Consider the following 13,334-nt stretch of genomic DNA (forward strand, 5'->3'; position numbering starts at 1 on the left):
CATGGAATAATGACCAATTTTGCCTGGTTCACAAACTGGTTCCAAAACTGACTGCAGAGAAACAAAAGTATTCTGAGCAAAACAGCGTGTTTAGACTAAGATCTACAATTTATTGGGCAAATTTGCAAAGCACTGTGCATCACATACATTATCACAACTGTTTCTCATGGAAGCCCTATGAGGTAGGTATTGCATCCAGATCTTAGAGAGATACAATAGTTTCAGAAAAACAAGCTGTCTGCTCATGATCACACTGCTAGCAAGAAGCCAAGCCATAGTATGATCCTAGTCTGTCTCACACACCAGGACGAACTAATAGATAAAACTTATCTCCATGTATGAGAGAGAAGAGAAGCAGAAACACTTCATTTTATAATCACATGTAGTATCAGTGTCCTCACTGTCTGAGAAAAGGTGTCTCTAAATCACCTGCCAGTTTATTGATTCTACTAATATGTCCCCAGACATGGCATTATCAGTAGAAGCTGAGCGACAAGCATTCTAAAACAGAACACACACTGAAATGGGGCTTTACCTATATTTAGTGCAAATTTCAGTTTTAGGATGTTAGCTTATGGCTACACCCTGCATAGATACGTATAACAAATAACATTAGGTTCAAGGCTACCATTGTAACAGCAAAAGGCAGGAAACAACCTAGCTATTCACCAGTAATGGGTTACACAAATAATGGCATATTCATTCATTAGAAGCTTATGCAGCCAAAAAAGCAAAGATACCTTGTTCCTTACATACTGATATGAACTGGGGGGGGGGAGGCTGGGGGGAGGTCTATGTATAATTTATCATCATTTGTGTAAAAGAGCCCATGCACACGTGTTTAGGCACAGAATCGGTTTCAAAATATGCAGTAAACTGGGGGCAGTGCCTGCCTCCAGGAGGAGGAGCTAGGAGCTAGAGGTTAGAGAGGCCCTTCATTCTAAATCACTCTTGTATCTTGACCCACGGGAAAAAGTGATGTATTCAACATTTTTGTTTCATTTTTTAAAAATGGGCCAATTATACATTTGACAAATTCCAATAATTTCTGAATGCAGCAAAAAAACCCCAAAAAGTTTTCCTGTGAGAATCACTATTAAGTTATAATGTAAATATATCTTTTAAGGTGAAAAGGCATAACATTTCCTTCATAGGCAACTTGTCATTTGTCCATCACGTAAAGTCAAATGCACCTATACTTAAAATAAGTATGACTCTTTTGAGGAAGAAGAGCCAGATCAAATACAACTTTAAGGAAAAACATGCATACTAGACTATGAAGTTTACTGAGGACAAAGGCCATTATTTTACATATTTTTTAATTCCCCAGTTCCTGATGGAGTTCTCAGAATATAGTTTCTCAGTTGATGACTAGCAAATTGATTTACTGGTTAAATTAGCAACTAGAGAGTTATATATGTCAGTTATACTGAGAACAGTATAAAATAAATGGATAATTCACCAGAAACTGGCTTCTGATTTAATTTTAATGACCTTGAAACAACATAATTTAGTACCAAATACTTAAACACCCATTATAATTAACCTGTGAAATCAGCACTATTTATATCTGATCAGCTATACAAAACTCATCGATTTTTCTTTTGAAAAAGGCAGTAGAAATCCCAAAGAATAAGGGAGAGACTACTAATTAAAGCTCACGTTTACTAATCTAGCACCATAATTCCAGTCTTAGGACCTCCCAGGCAGCTGGAAGGAGGAAGGGAGGAAGTGAGGATGCTGGAAAAGTAAGGACAGTTCTTAACTTGTGGCCCCATTTCCATTTGTGCTCGAAGCAACACAAGGTCTGGCAAAGGCTGAGACTGGAGATAAGACTGAAGCTTTGGTTCTGCTGTAACGGAGGCCCTGGAGAAGAGCAGAGTCAGGATTTCCTGGAGGCAGTGCTGGAGTTGGCCTCATGAACTAGGGGGTTTCTTCTTGGCATCCAAGTCCTTTTTAATGTCTTCAAATTTTTTAACCAGGTTTGGTATCTTTAAAAAGAAAAGAGATTATTATAATTTTGCATCTAACTAATTAATATTCTTTGACTTTTCTTCCTCCAAAGATAAATGGTGGTTGTGAGAGTTTTTATTTTCCTCTGAAAGAGACCTGCTAAATAGTGGTGCTTTTAACCCCCTGACTGCAACAGAAGGATCTCAGAAGTTGACAGTTAAAAGTATGCTCCCTCCCTGGAAGCCAGACCCTGACTTTGACCATTATAGACCCACTGAGACCCCCAATCCAGTGCTAAGTAAAAGTGGTACATACAAACAAATGTGATACAGATTGATAAAGCACTGGCCTAGAACACAGTATGACTCCAGTGAAGGTTAACAGAGGGAATTCTCTTTGACACACTAAAAGCTTCACTGTAAAACAAAAGTTCACATCACGGTTCCCTTCCTTGTCTCTTTAAAACAGTCATTACCTTTCCAGAATCCCCATTCATGGGCAGTTTTGCCACCTGGTTTTCAACTTCCCCATTTATAAAGTAAGGCTAATACAATGCCTCACATCACAAAAGTCTGTCCCCCCTTGAATGTGCTGCACTATTTAGACTCACCTCCAAAATTCTCAGTCATCTCTACTCCTGAGTAGGGAGACTGAAAAGATTATCCAATTAATCTTTAAATTCTCACTGATCACATGATGTGCCACAGAACTGTAAGAATCTAACTTAATATTACTCTGGGCTAAGAAATACAGCCCAGTACCACTGAGACCATCTAAAGTGAGGGGATTTTGCCCTCTTGTGGTGATATGGAGGACAGATGCTTAGATCTTTCTACAAAATTCAGAACTTTTCCCTCAGATCTATGGAGCTCATCTACGCTGGAAGGCTCACCTTACTTCAACAAAGACAAATCACTACAAATCAGTTACAAGTGAATATGGTCACTTACGTCATAATTCTGAGCCAGATACACTCCAACCAGGTTGCCAAAAGTAAATCCAAGCTGAAAGAACAGAACAAGAGGAGTTACACTGGATGCTGAGTTCAGGGCCATCTGGTACCAAACCATAGAGACACAATTCTCCTAAGGAGTTCAGGATAGTCAGAAAACCAGAAGGTGTGGTCTAGGGCTGGACGGCGCACAGTATGAAATTCGCATCTTGCTTCTATAAAATAAACAGCCATATCCTCCCAAAAGGTTAGAGCAAATACACCAGAAGAATAAATGGGAGCACTAAACAGATCTACCCTAGTCTCCCTCTCCCCTCAGAAGCCCCATAAACATTTGCCTGACTGAGAGTTCCAGAAACCCAAGTCAAAGTTCTGCTTTTTCTTGTTAAAAGCTGCAACTGTTTTTCTTTTTTCGGTTATGAGTATTGTTATTCCTCACGATATCAAATAAAAAGTATTCAATTTTTTAAAAGTGTTCAGTTAAATCATAGGATCTTAGAAAAATGAAGGAACTTTCACAGTTCAATGTTTGCATATTTCAAAAACATGAGGCGCAGGAGAGTGAAGTGACTTGTCAGGGTTACTCACAGCGAGAACACAGGACAACCTAAATTAGACACACACATACACACTCAAAAACTAAAATGCACGATGAGAGAAAAGAAAAGGGCATACCACCAAGAGAGCACAGGGCTTGGCGTTCTGCCACAGTGGAGTCTAATGGGCAGGGCGCTTAGGACTTCAGGGAACACAGGGCCTCTGACCAGCTCTTAGTGACAAGAGAGAAAGGCATGAGTTTTAGAGAACTATAAATGTTTATCCCACTGGGTGACTGTTCTCCTGAACAAAACTGCTTCGTGAACATTTAAAGAACTGCCTTCACTCATTAAGCTTCGAGTTTTAGTGATGATCTATGTCCCTGGGGTCCTCCCCCAATAATTAATCAATTCCCACCTAATTTCTAATTTCATAAATTCAAACTGGCATCTGATTTTTTTTCCATCATTTTCTTTTATCAGTGTTGTTCCTATTCAACACACAGCAGAGGTTAACCTAGAAAAACAAAGTGTGGCACTTAAGGTCACCAGTCATACCTGGAGAGGTTCAACCTTGTCTTCAGGTGGAGAGGCACATGGGAATAGAATACAGCAGGGTTCTTACTAAACTTCAAGCTTACTAAACTTTAAACGCCAAAAGCATAATTTAAATTGGTTTGTTAGTAAAGTAAGAGGCATAAGAGAGGCTATAATCTCTAACCATAGACTACTTTATGATCATTTAATTAATCAGACACATCTAGTGAAATAATATTTTTATCAAGGGGGCACTAAGAAGCAAAAAGATTTTTTTTTCACCCCTATTGGTTGAAACCAGGTAGACAGAGGTTTTCCAAATACAGAGAGAGTATTAAATTTGCTAAAAGAAGAGGGGTAGGGGGGGAAATCAACTAAGAATGTTAGCTCTGACAGCAAAGAAGAACATGGGTTTAAAAAGTTTTCCAAAAAAATAGAGTTTTGGTTTTACCATTACCTAACTGTACCTATAGGCAAGACACTTAACCTCTTTGGAGCTTTGCTGATTTGAATTTCCCAATTTACAAAAACGTTAAACTAGCCCTAGCCAGTTTGCTCAGTGGTTAGAGCATCAGCCCACAGAGTGAAGCGTCCCAGGTTCAATTCCAGCCAAGGGCACATACCTAGGTTGCAGGCTCAATCCCTGGTCCTGGTCAGGGCCCATGCGGGAGGCAGCCAACTGATGTGTCTCTCTCACATCGATGTCCCCCCTCCCTCTGTCCCCCTTCCACACTCTCTGAAAAGTAATGGAAAAAAATATATCCTCAAGTGAGGTTTAAAAACAAACAAAAAATGTTAAACTAACAATGTTCCTTCCAGCTCCAACATTCTAGGATTTCTGGCTATTACCATGGTTTCTCAAGATAGATATATCTAATGTGGCTTCATTTTGGCAACTTCATCAGACATCAGGGTACATAAAAATATAGCAGTTATTTAAAAGCACAAAATAAAACAAAAACCATAAGTTTTGGGGGCCTCTTAAGTCACATTCAATTCCAGTTTCAGAATACTGACAGGCCTACCAATGGGATGCTGTAAAATTAAAATCAAAACATACTAAGATAAATGTTGCACATTAAGAGAAATATTGGGGAAAATGCAGGAGTCCAAAAAGCATTCACGTATTGTTCATGGAACAATCCATAGGCAACTTTAAACAAAAAATTTTTTTAAATCTAAATAAATAAGAATCTGAAAAAGTAAAATCTAAATCTGAAAAATGGCGACTCATTAGTCTGAGAAGTTAGCCTGGAGCCAGAAAGTTTTGAATGAGTCTGAAACTTCTCTGAAGGCCAAGAATGCTTCACATCTTCCAGGCCAAGACAAGGAAGCCTAATCAATAGTCCATGCAGATGCCTGGATGCTAAATCCATGGTCCCCTGCCACGTCACAGGGCCCCCCATAGTTTTCCCGACAGAGAAGGCAGCAAGCAAACGTGAATAGATTGTTTTTCTTCTTAAAAATCAATGAAGATCAATGGAATGGAATCGAGGGTCCAGGAATCAATCTTACATTTATGGTTAAGAGATTTTCCACAAGGGTGTTAAGACATTCAGTGGTTTCAAAAATGATGCTGAGACAACTGGGTATCCGCATGCAGAAGAGTGAAGTCGGACCCCACTTCACATCATATTCAAAATTTAACTGAAAATGGATTAAAGACCTAAATATAAGAGCAAAAACTATAAATAAATATCTTAGGATAAAACACAGCAGTAAACCTTCATGGCCTTGGGGGTAGGCAATGTTTCCTCAGATCTGCCACAAAAGCACAAGTGACAAAGTAAATTGATAAATTGGACTCATCAAAATTAAATATTTTTGTGTTTCAAAGAATACCATCAAGAAAGTGAAAAGACAACCCACAGAATGGAATGAAATATTTGCAAATCATATATCTGACAAGGGACTTGTATACAGAATATAAGGAATTCTTATGACTAAATGGTAAAAAGAAAAGTAACCCAATTTAAAAATGGGCAAAGGATTTGAATAAAATTTCTCCAAGGAAATATGACATACAAATCAATCAATGGCATCAAGCAAGTGAAAAGATGCTCAACACTGTTAGTCATTAAGGAGATGCAAATCAGACCACATGGGGAGCCACGCCATATCCACTCGGTGACTCTCACTTGAAGAGATGAGGGAGTGTGGGCAAGAATGTGGAGAGATGAACCGCCATACAGTGCCGGTGGAAATGTAAAATGGCGCAGCCACTCAGGAAAACAGTCTGGCAATTCAGAGTCACCACACGATGTTGTAATTACACTTCAGGGCATATACCCAAGAGAACTGAAACACACCCACACAGAAACCTGTACACGAATGTTCACAGCAAGATTATTCATAATAGCCAAAAGGTGGAAACAACCCAAATGTCCATCAACTGGTGAATGGATTAACAACACGTGGTATATTCATATAATGTAATATTAATCAGCCATAAGTGGAAAAAAGTACTGATTCATACTACAACATCAACATGGATGAACCTTAAAAACATGCTAAGTGAAGGGCAGTCAGAAAAGACCAGGTATCATATGATTCCATTTAAAGGAAATGTCCCAAAAGTCACATCCATAGACACACAAAATAAGTTAGCGGCTGTCCAGGGTTGGCAGTAAGGAGGGGAATTAGAAATGAATGATAATGGGTAAATATTAGATATAAAATTAGATAGTGGTGATGGTTGCACAACTCTGGGAACATCTTAAAAACCACTGATCATACACTTTAAATGCGTGAATTCTAAGATGTAAATTACATCTCAAAACTATAGAGAAATCAGTAAGATTTGGTAAAATATCAGCTATATGGGATAAAACTGGGGAAATCAAAAGCAACTGCAAGGTTTCCAAGTTGGATAAATGTTTTAGAAGAACGGAGACATCAAAGTGAAAAAATGAGGCCCACTCAGAAAAACGGCTGGCTTTCGTTTATGAGAGCTCCAGGGAAACCTATGCACTTCTTACATATGGACTTGTGAGCAGGTTAGTCACAACACTGTATATATTAACATAAAAAAGCACCAAGTCAAAAGGAAGAAAGCCAACTCCAAAGCAATCTGACCTCTGATCATTTGCTGTCCAACCCCTGCCCCAATCAAAAAGTTACGTGTGTGTAAATCAGCAAGTAAAACTCCATATATTTTTTTTAATATCTATTGATTTCAGAGAGAGGAAGGGAGAGGGAGAGAGAGACAGAAACATCAATGATGAGAGAGTCATTGATCGGCTGCCTCCTATACTCCCCCAACTGGGGATCCAGCCGCAAACCCAGCATGTGCCCTGACCAGGAATCCAATCTCGATCTCCTGGATCCTAGGTAGATGCTCAACCACTGAGCCACACCCAGCAGGGCTAAAACTCCATTTTTTATCTTGGGACGGCTCCTGGCAATAACCCAGAGTGTGAATATACCTGATAGATCTGAAATATGACTCATCAAATTACATTTTCAAAAAGTACACGCCTAGGCCGGCCGGGCGTGGCTCAAAGGTTGAGTGTCGACCTAGAATCCAGGCGATCGTGGTTCTATTCCAGGTCAGGGCACATGCCCGGGTTGCGGGTTCGATCAATGACTCTCTCATCATTGATGTTTCTATCTCTCTCTCCCTCTCCTTTCCTCTCTCTGAAATCAATAAAGATATATTAAAAAAAAAAAAAATACACGCCTAAACCAAGTTATGACAGAATCTAAACCATCTTATGTTTACTGATGACAGTTTAAGAATATAAAAAAAAAAAACCTCATTTCTCTTAGCAAATGTAGCTACAACTAGCATTTAAAAGGATAACTTGAAAGTTTTATAGTATCAGGTGAGAAAAGCTACACAATGACAAGAAAACCAAAAGTACACATTATCTAACAACAAAGAGAAGTTGATCATTTTATTTCTCAATTTTAGTCTCAGCCACAGAAGACCTCTTCATTCTAAGGAGGCAGGGGAAAAATTCACCCTTTTTTGTGCCTTAGTCTTTACTTAAGATGTTAGTGTGTAGAACATTAGCAGTGTGTTTATCAACTGCTTCAAATAATAATAAAACCCACATTCTGTATATTAAAACAAAAAGCTGCTAAGGATATAACCTGTATCCCTTCTACCACAACCACAGAGAAGCACATTTTAAGATGTAAGCTAGGTTTTTTATTCAATAATTTTCCTTAGATAATTAAGACGGGGGCAAAAAGCTGTTAATTCTTTACTGAGCCAATAAATTAATAGGGACATTTGTGAAAAAGTTGGCCAGCAACACTCCAGAAAGAGGCGCATCAGGCAGAACTGGTTTGCCTTCTTGAAGAAGTCGATTCAAAGGCCTTATGAAAATCTGAGAGCAGTCATCAGGCAAAGAGGGATATCTAATTAAATAAGTAAAATCAGTCACAAAGTACTGAATAAGTTCCACTGCTAGGGAAATCGAAGTAAAGGTAAGTGGCTTCTTCCCATGGAACGTATGACCTATTCCAGGAAGACAAGACTAAATTACAAGAAGATGCACATCACCAAATGATGGTCTGAATGGGCCACCCAGTTTAAGTGCTTTGTGTTAAAAATCTAGTGTAATTCATATTAATGTATTATAAGAGAAAAATCCTATGACCACGGGTGGGGAAAGAGCATGGTAAAGTCAACAGCCTACCACAATAAATACTCTTAAACTAGAACTAGAACAGAGTTTCCTTAATCTGTTAGAAAATATCAGAACACAAGCATGCCACTAAAACCTGAGAAGCATTTCCACTACAAGGAGAAACAAAGTGGGCTATCCACTCTTACTACTACTGGAAGCCCCAGCTCGAGGAGGGGAGGGAAATAAAAGTTGGGAAGGAACACATAACTGTCATCTTTGCCCTCACTGGAGATACGACTGTTCCACAGTATTGCCTTCCCTGATTCACTTTCAAGTGAATCTACAGACAAGCTCCTGGAGCTAAAAGATAGGCAAGATTACTAGATACAGTATCAATACAACAAAATTATTAGCATTTCCGTACATCAGCAACAACTAATGTGAAAATGTAATTTTAAAATGAATGCCACTCACAACAACAAAACTCAAAAGTATCTAGAAATAAGTATAACAAACCAGGGGCAAGACTATTACTTAGATTTAAAAAAATGATGAAAGACACACACATGCTAAATAAACTGAGAGATGGATCAGAACAGTGTACATAGATTTCAGAAACTTAGTCATAAAGAAGGTTCATGAAAAAGGCTGGGAGCTGGAACGTTAAGAGAACTAGGGAAGGGAGAAAGGATAAAGGTAAAAAAAAACCACACGGGAAGGTATGAGGGCAAGACGGCCCACAGGCTGGTAAGCACTGGTAGGTTTAGCCTCGCCAACCTAACATGGAGGATGCATGCCGACGGGCAGTGGGAAGGGAAAATGGGGCCAGATTAGCGAACCTTGAAAATCAAGTAAAAGTGGTTACAATTTGATGTGGAAGGACACAGGGGTCACTGACAGTTTCTGAGCATGTGAACAAAGCTATAAACTCTGATGATCACTGGCAGCTGCGAGAGAGGACAGACCAAGGGCATCAAGGGAAACACACAGAACTAGAGGCAACAGCCTCGTTCTTTCTGCGGCTGATCAGACCATAACAGGAGTGGCATGTTTTAAAAAGAATTTACAACTAGAATAGTCAGAGAAGGGTAACCAGCATGAACCTGAAATCATAAAAAAAATGGGTGAAAGAAACAGGAATGTTTACCCTAAAGAAAAGACTGATGGGGCAGGTGCCGGAGAGTAAGAAGTACCAAAATAATGCTCTTCAAATATGCAAAGGGTTGTCATGTAGATGAGCACTGCTCTTTAACATCAAGGAGTAGAACCACGTAAGGAGACCTTGACCAAAAATGAAAGCGATTACCTGTGGAAATAGTGAGCCTGCTGTAACTGGAGGTGACCAACAGTAAGCTGGATGCCCTCTTCATGTGGAGACTGAAGCATCAGCATGTTAGCTGGAGAACCTAAAATAACTCTCCCAACTCAAAACCTACATTTCTACACCAGCTAGGCTAGTGTAGCTAGTTCAAAGGTGGAGTAAAAAAGACCTGCTCTACGAACTTGGCAGTGGGAACACGACAACTTTCATAAGGTGAGTTATGAAGACTCCATGGCTTAAAACAACAGCTACATCGACTGAGTGCTTACTACGTGCAAGGTAGCACTCTGACTCAGGAACGAACCCGTGCTCTTCACAGCCTTACAAAGCAGGTACAATCATTGCCCAGTTTACACTGGGGAAACCTGTAACTTCCCCAAGATTACATAGCAGGTAAATATATGTGCCAGGCATAGCAGCTGGATGATATGGAGAACGAAGGAGGGAAATAAATAAAAGATTATGTCAACATTTCAAATTTTAGAAAGCCAGGCCCAGGGAATAAAGAAAGAAGTTGGGTGTGGTCTGCAGGGTGGGGAAGGGGTGATGGGTCCAGACATGCTGAGTCTGAGACAGAGGATATGACAAGAGATGTTCTGTAGACAGCTGACGACAGGGAACTGGCACTCAGAGGAAAGGATTCAAAGCAGTTTTGGAAGCTGTCAGCACACAGAGGAAGGTGACAAGGAACACACCCCCAAGGGTGGGTTTGAGAGAAGAGCAGTCAGGGACGGAGCCTGGAGAAATACCCAGTAACCAGGAGAGAAAAGCAGCCAGTACAAACAGGCGAGATTAGACGGGCGTTTCCCAGCTGGTACTCCAAGACACCGCTGCCCTCCGCCCCTGGAGGGGCCGCACCAGAGCCCGATACCTTCACTCTGTGCAGATTCCTCCATACAAATAAATCCCCGCGTGTTATAACGGGAAAGAATGTCAGAAAGTGCTGAGATGCAGGATCCAAAGGGCAACGGAGGAGTAAGAAGGAGGTGATTAGGAGGAACAGGGGCCACCGCTCTGAGGCAACCAACGCAACACATGGCCCAGGAACAGTGCGACGGGCAGGGTGCTCAAAGCCCCAGCAGCGCCATCACGTCACACTTCTCCTCAAAACCTTCAAGTTTCCTTACAACACCGGGCTAACCTACACTGCAATCGAGGACGCCACTGCGGTAACGGGGGAAAGCAGCAGCAGGTCTCAGGAACAAGGTCTCGAGATTGCGACGACCGGCAAGTATTTTCATCCAAGGAGGAACCAACGATTTACAAGCAACACAATCCGGTGCAGTGCGTTCCAACAGTGTCCCAGAAAACAACTGCAGGACACATCCCGGAGGGTTCCAAACGTGTGATGGCAGTGCCTGTGTCTGACTTGTGACTGTCCCGTCACTGCCAAAACTCCCTCCGCTCGCCTACACTCCTGAGGGTAAAGCATTTCCCATTTCTGAGGGTAAAGCATTTCCCATTTCTGAGGGTAAAGCATTTCCCAGTTCTGAGGGTAAACCATTTCCCATTTCTGAGGGTAAACCATTTCCCAGTTCTGAGACACTGAAGCAGAATCAGACGCCCTGTCAAGGAGAAATCGAACACATCTGGGTCCTCCCTGAGCGCCTCTGTCTTCAGTACTTCAATGTGCCAACTCGTTTTTAATCCTCACGACAAAGCCTGGAGGCAGGTTTCCACTTTCAGACGTGGAAACTGAAGCACAGTGTATTTAACTAAACCGCCCGAGTTCCCACAGCTTAAAAACGATGGAGCTGGGGTTCAAACCCCGGAGGCCTGACCTCACAAACCCGGGGACACGGCGGCTGGGTGACAGGCTAACAGCTGGAGGAGAGCCGGGGAGATCTGCTCCTTCAACACCAGCGATTTATAAACAAAACGGCTGAAAGCGGAGAGAAGGGGTCGCCCAAGCGCACGGGCGCGGAGGCCCCGGACAGGGGCGGGAAGTAACGCAGCCGCGTCTCCCGCCAGGCGCCCGGGAGGTGGGGCGCAGGGCCCTGCCCGGCGCTCGGGCGTCTCTCCCCAGAGGACGCGGAGAACTCTGCATCCTCAGAGCTGTCACACCCGTTTACACCCCGCACACGGCTACTGCAGAATAAGCCGAGCGGGCTCCCCGCCGGGGCCTTGGGGGGCCGGGTGCGCCGGTCCGTCCTCCGGCCCGCCCCGGGCTCCACACGGACGGGCGCCCGGCCCGAGGCCCCGTGAGGCCCCGTGAGGCCCCGTGAGGCCCGCCCGAGGCGCTTCCAGGCCGAGGCGCGGCCCTGAGCCGGGCAGTCCAGGTCAGGGACGCCCCCTCCTTGTGGCCCGGAGAATTAAACAATCACTTGCCGGCTCCAACAGGGCGGAGGGGGGGGGGGGGGTTCGCCCCCGCCCGGTTTCCATTAGCCGCCTGGGAGACTTGGCAAAAGCTGCCAGGAGGCGGGAGGCGCCCCGGTTTCGGTGGCCCCACAACTGGGCGAAGGAAGACTCTCACTCGGAAATCTGGGGGACGAGACCCCTGAAGCACACCGAGCTTCGCCAGAAAAACCCGTTTTTAACCGAAATAAAGGGCCCCGAGAAAGAATCTTGCTCACTCGTGGTCACGCTCGTGTCCCTCCCCCCCCCCCCCCAAAACAAAATACGAGCACCCGGGGGAAACCGCTTGCAGACCGGGGCCTGCGACCGGCCGCACCCCCGGCGCCCGCGCCCGCGCCCGCGGGGGGCGCACCGATCGGCGCGCTCCCGGCCTCCCGCCGCTCAGGGCCGCCCGCCAGCAGGGCTCCGGGGCGGGACGCGGCGCGTGTCCCCGTCGGGCCGGAGGGCGGCCACGAAAAGCCCCAAGGGACCCACAAGCTGTGACGCGAGGGTGACACACGGCGCGCAGGGCACGGCACACGGCGCGTAGCTCTCAAAATGCGGGCTCAGGCGCCCCGAAGTCCTCGGGGCTGGAGCGGCACAGAAAAGACGCTGGACAAGGGCTGAGGAGAGGAAGACACAAAGCGCCGCGGCCAGGCCCGCCGGCCCGGGAGGGCCGCACCCCACGCCCCAGGCCGGCCCGGCGGCGTCCGGAGCCCCCGAGGGCCCTGAGCCCGCTTCTCCGCAGCCCCACTCACCACGAACTGGAGCATGATGTCGGCGGAGACGGCCCGAAGGGTGGTGGCAGCTCCGTGGGCCGTTCCTCAGCTGCGTCCCTCGGGACGAGGGGCGGGACCGCCGTCGGCTTCCGGGTCACCGCACGCCCCGCCCTCTCCCGTCACTTCACCCGGAAGCCCATATGGGCGCCCGGGCTCCCCCTGGCGGAGCTCCTCGGAATTACCGCCTGAATTTGCTGACCGGCGAGAAGGCCAGAGGGCAGTGAGTCCCAAGACCCGAGCAGGGCTGGACCGCTTTGAACATCGGGAACCCGAGGCCCCAGCCCCACTATCCCGTTCTGTAAAGCGGGGTCGGGGTCCCGGAATCTGTACTGTTACCAGCACCCC

General features: G+C 44.6%; 1 protein-coding gene across 1 annotated transcript; it reads right to left on the bottom strand.

Annotated features, from left to right (window-relative positions):
* Positions 1-89: 89 nt before the first annotated feature.
* Positions 90-13,105, bottom strand: STMP1 (short transmembrane mitochondrial protein 1). The gene is made up of 3 exons (XM_081147255.1): positions 12,969-13,105; positions 2,904-2,957; positions 90-1,991 (listed from the first exon to the last, which is right to left on the bottom strand). The coding sequence occupies exons 1-3, from the start codon at positions 12,981-12,983 to the stop codon at positions 1,917-1,919; spliced, it is 144 nt and encodes a 47-aa protein (XP_081003381.1). The 5' UTR covers positions 12,984-13,105; the 3' UTR covers positions 90-1,916.
* Between the last annotated feature and the right edge of the window lie 229 nt (positions 13,106-13,334).

The sequence above is a fragment of the Miniopterus schreibersii genome (assembly GCF_964146895.1).
Source record: "Miniopterus schreibersii genome assembly, chromosome: 9".
NCBI lineage: Eukaryota > Metazoa > Chordata > Mammalia > Chiroptera > Miniopteridae > Miniopterus > Miniopterus schreibersii.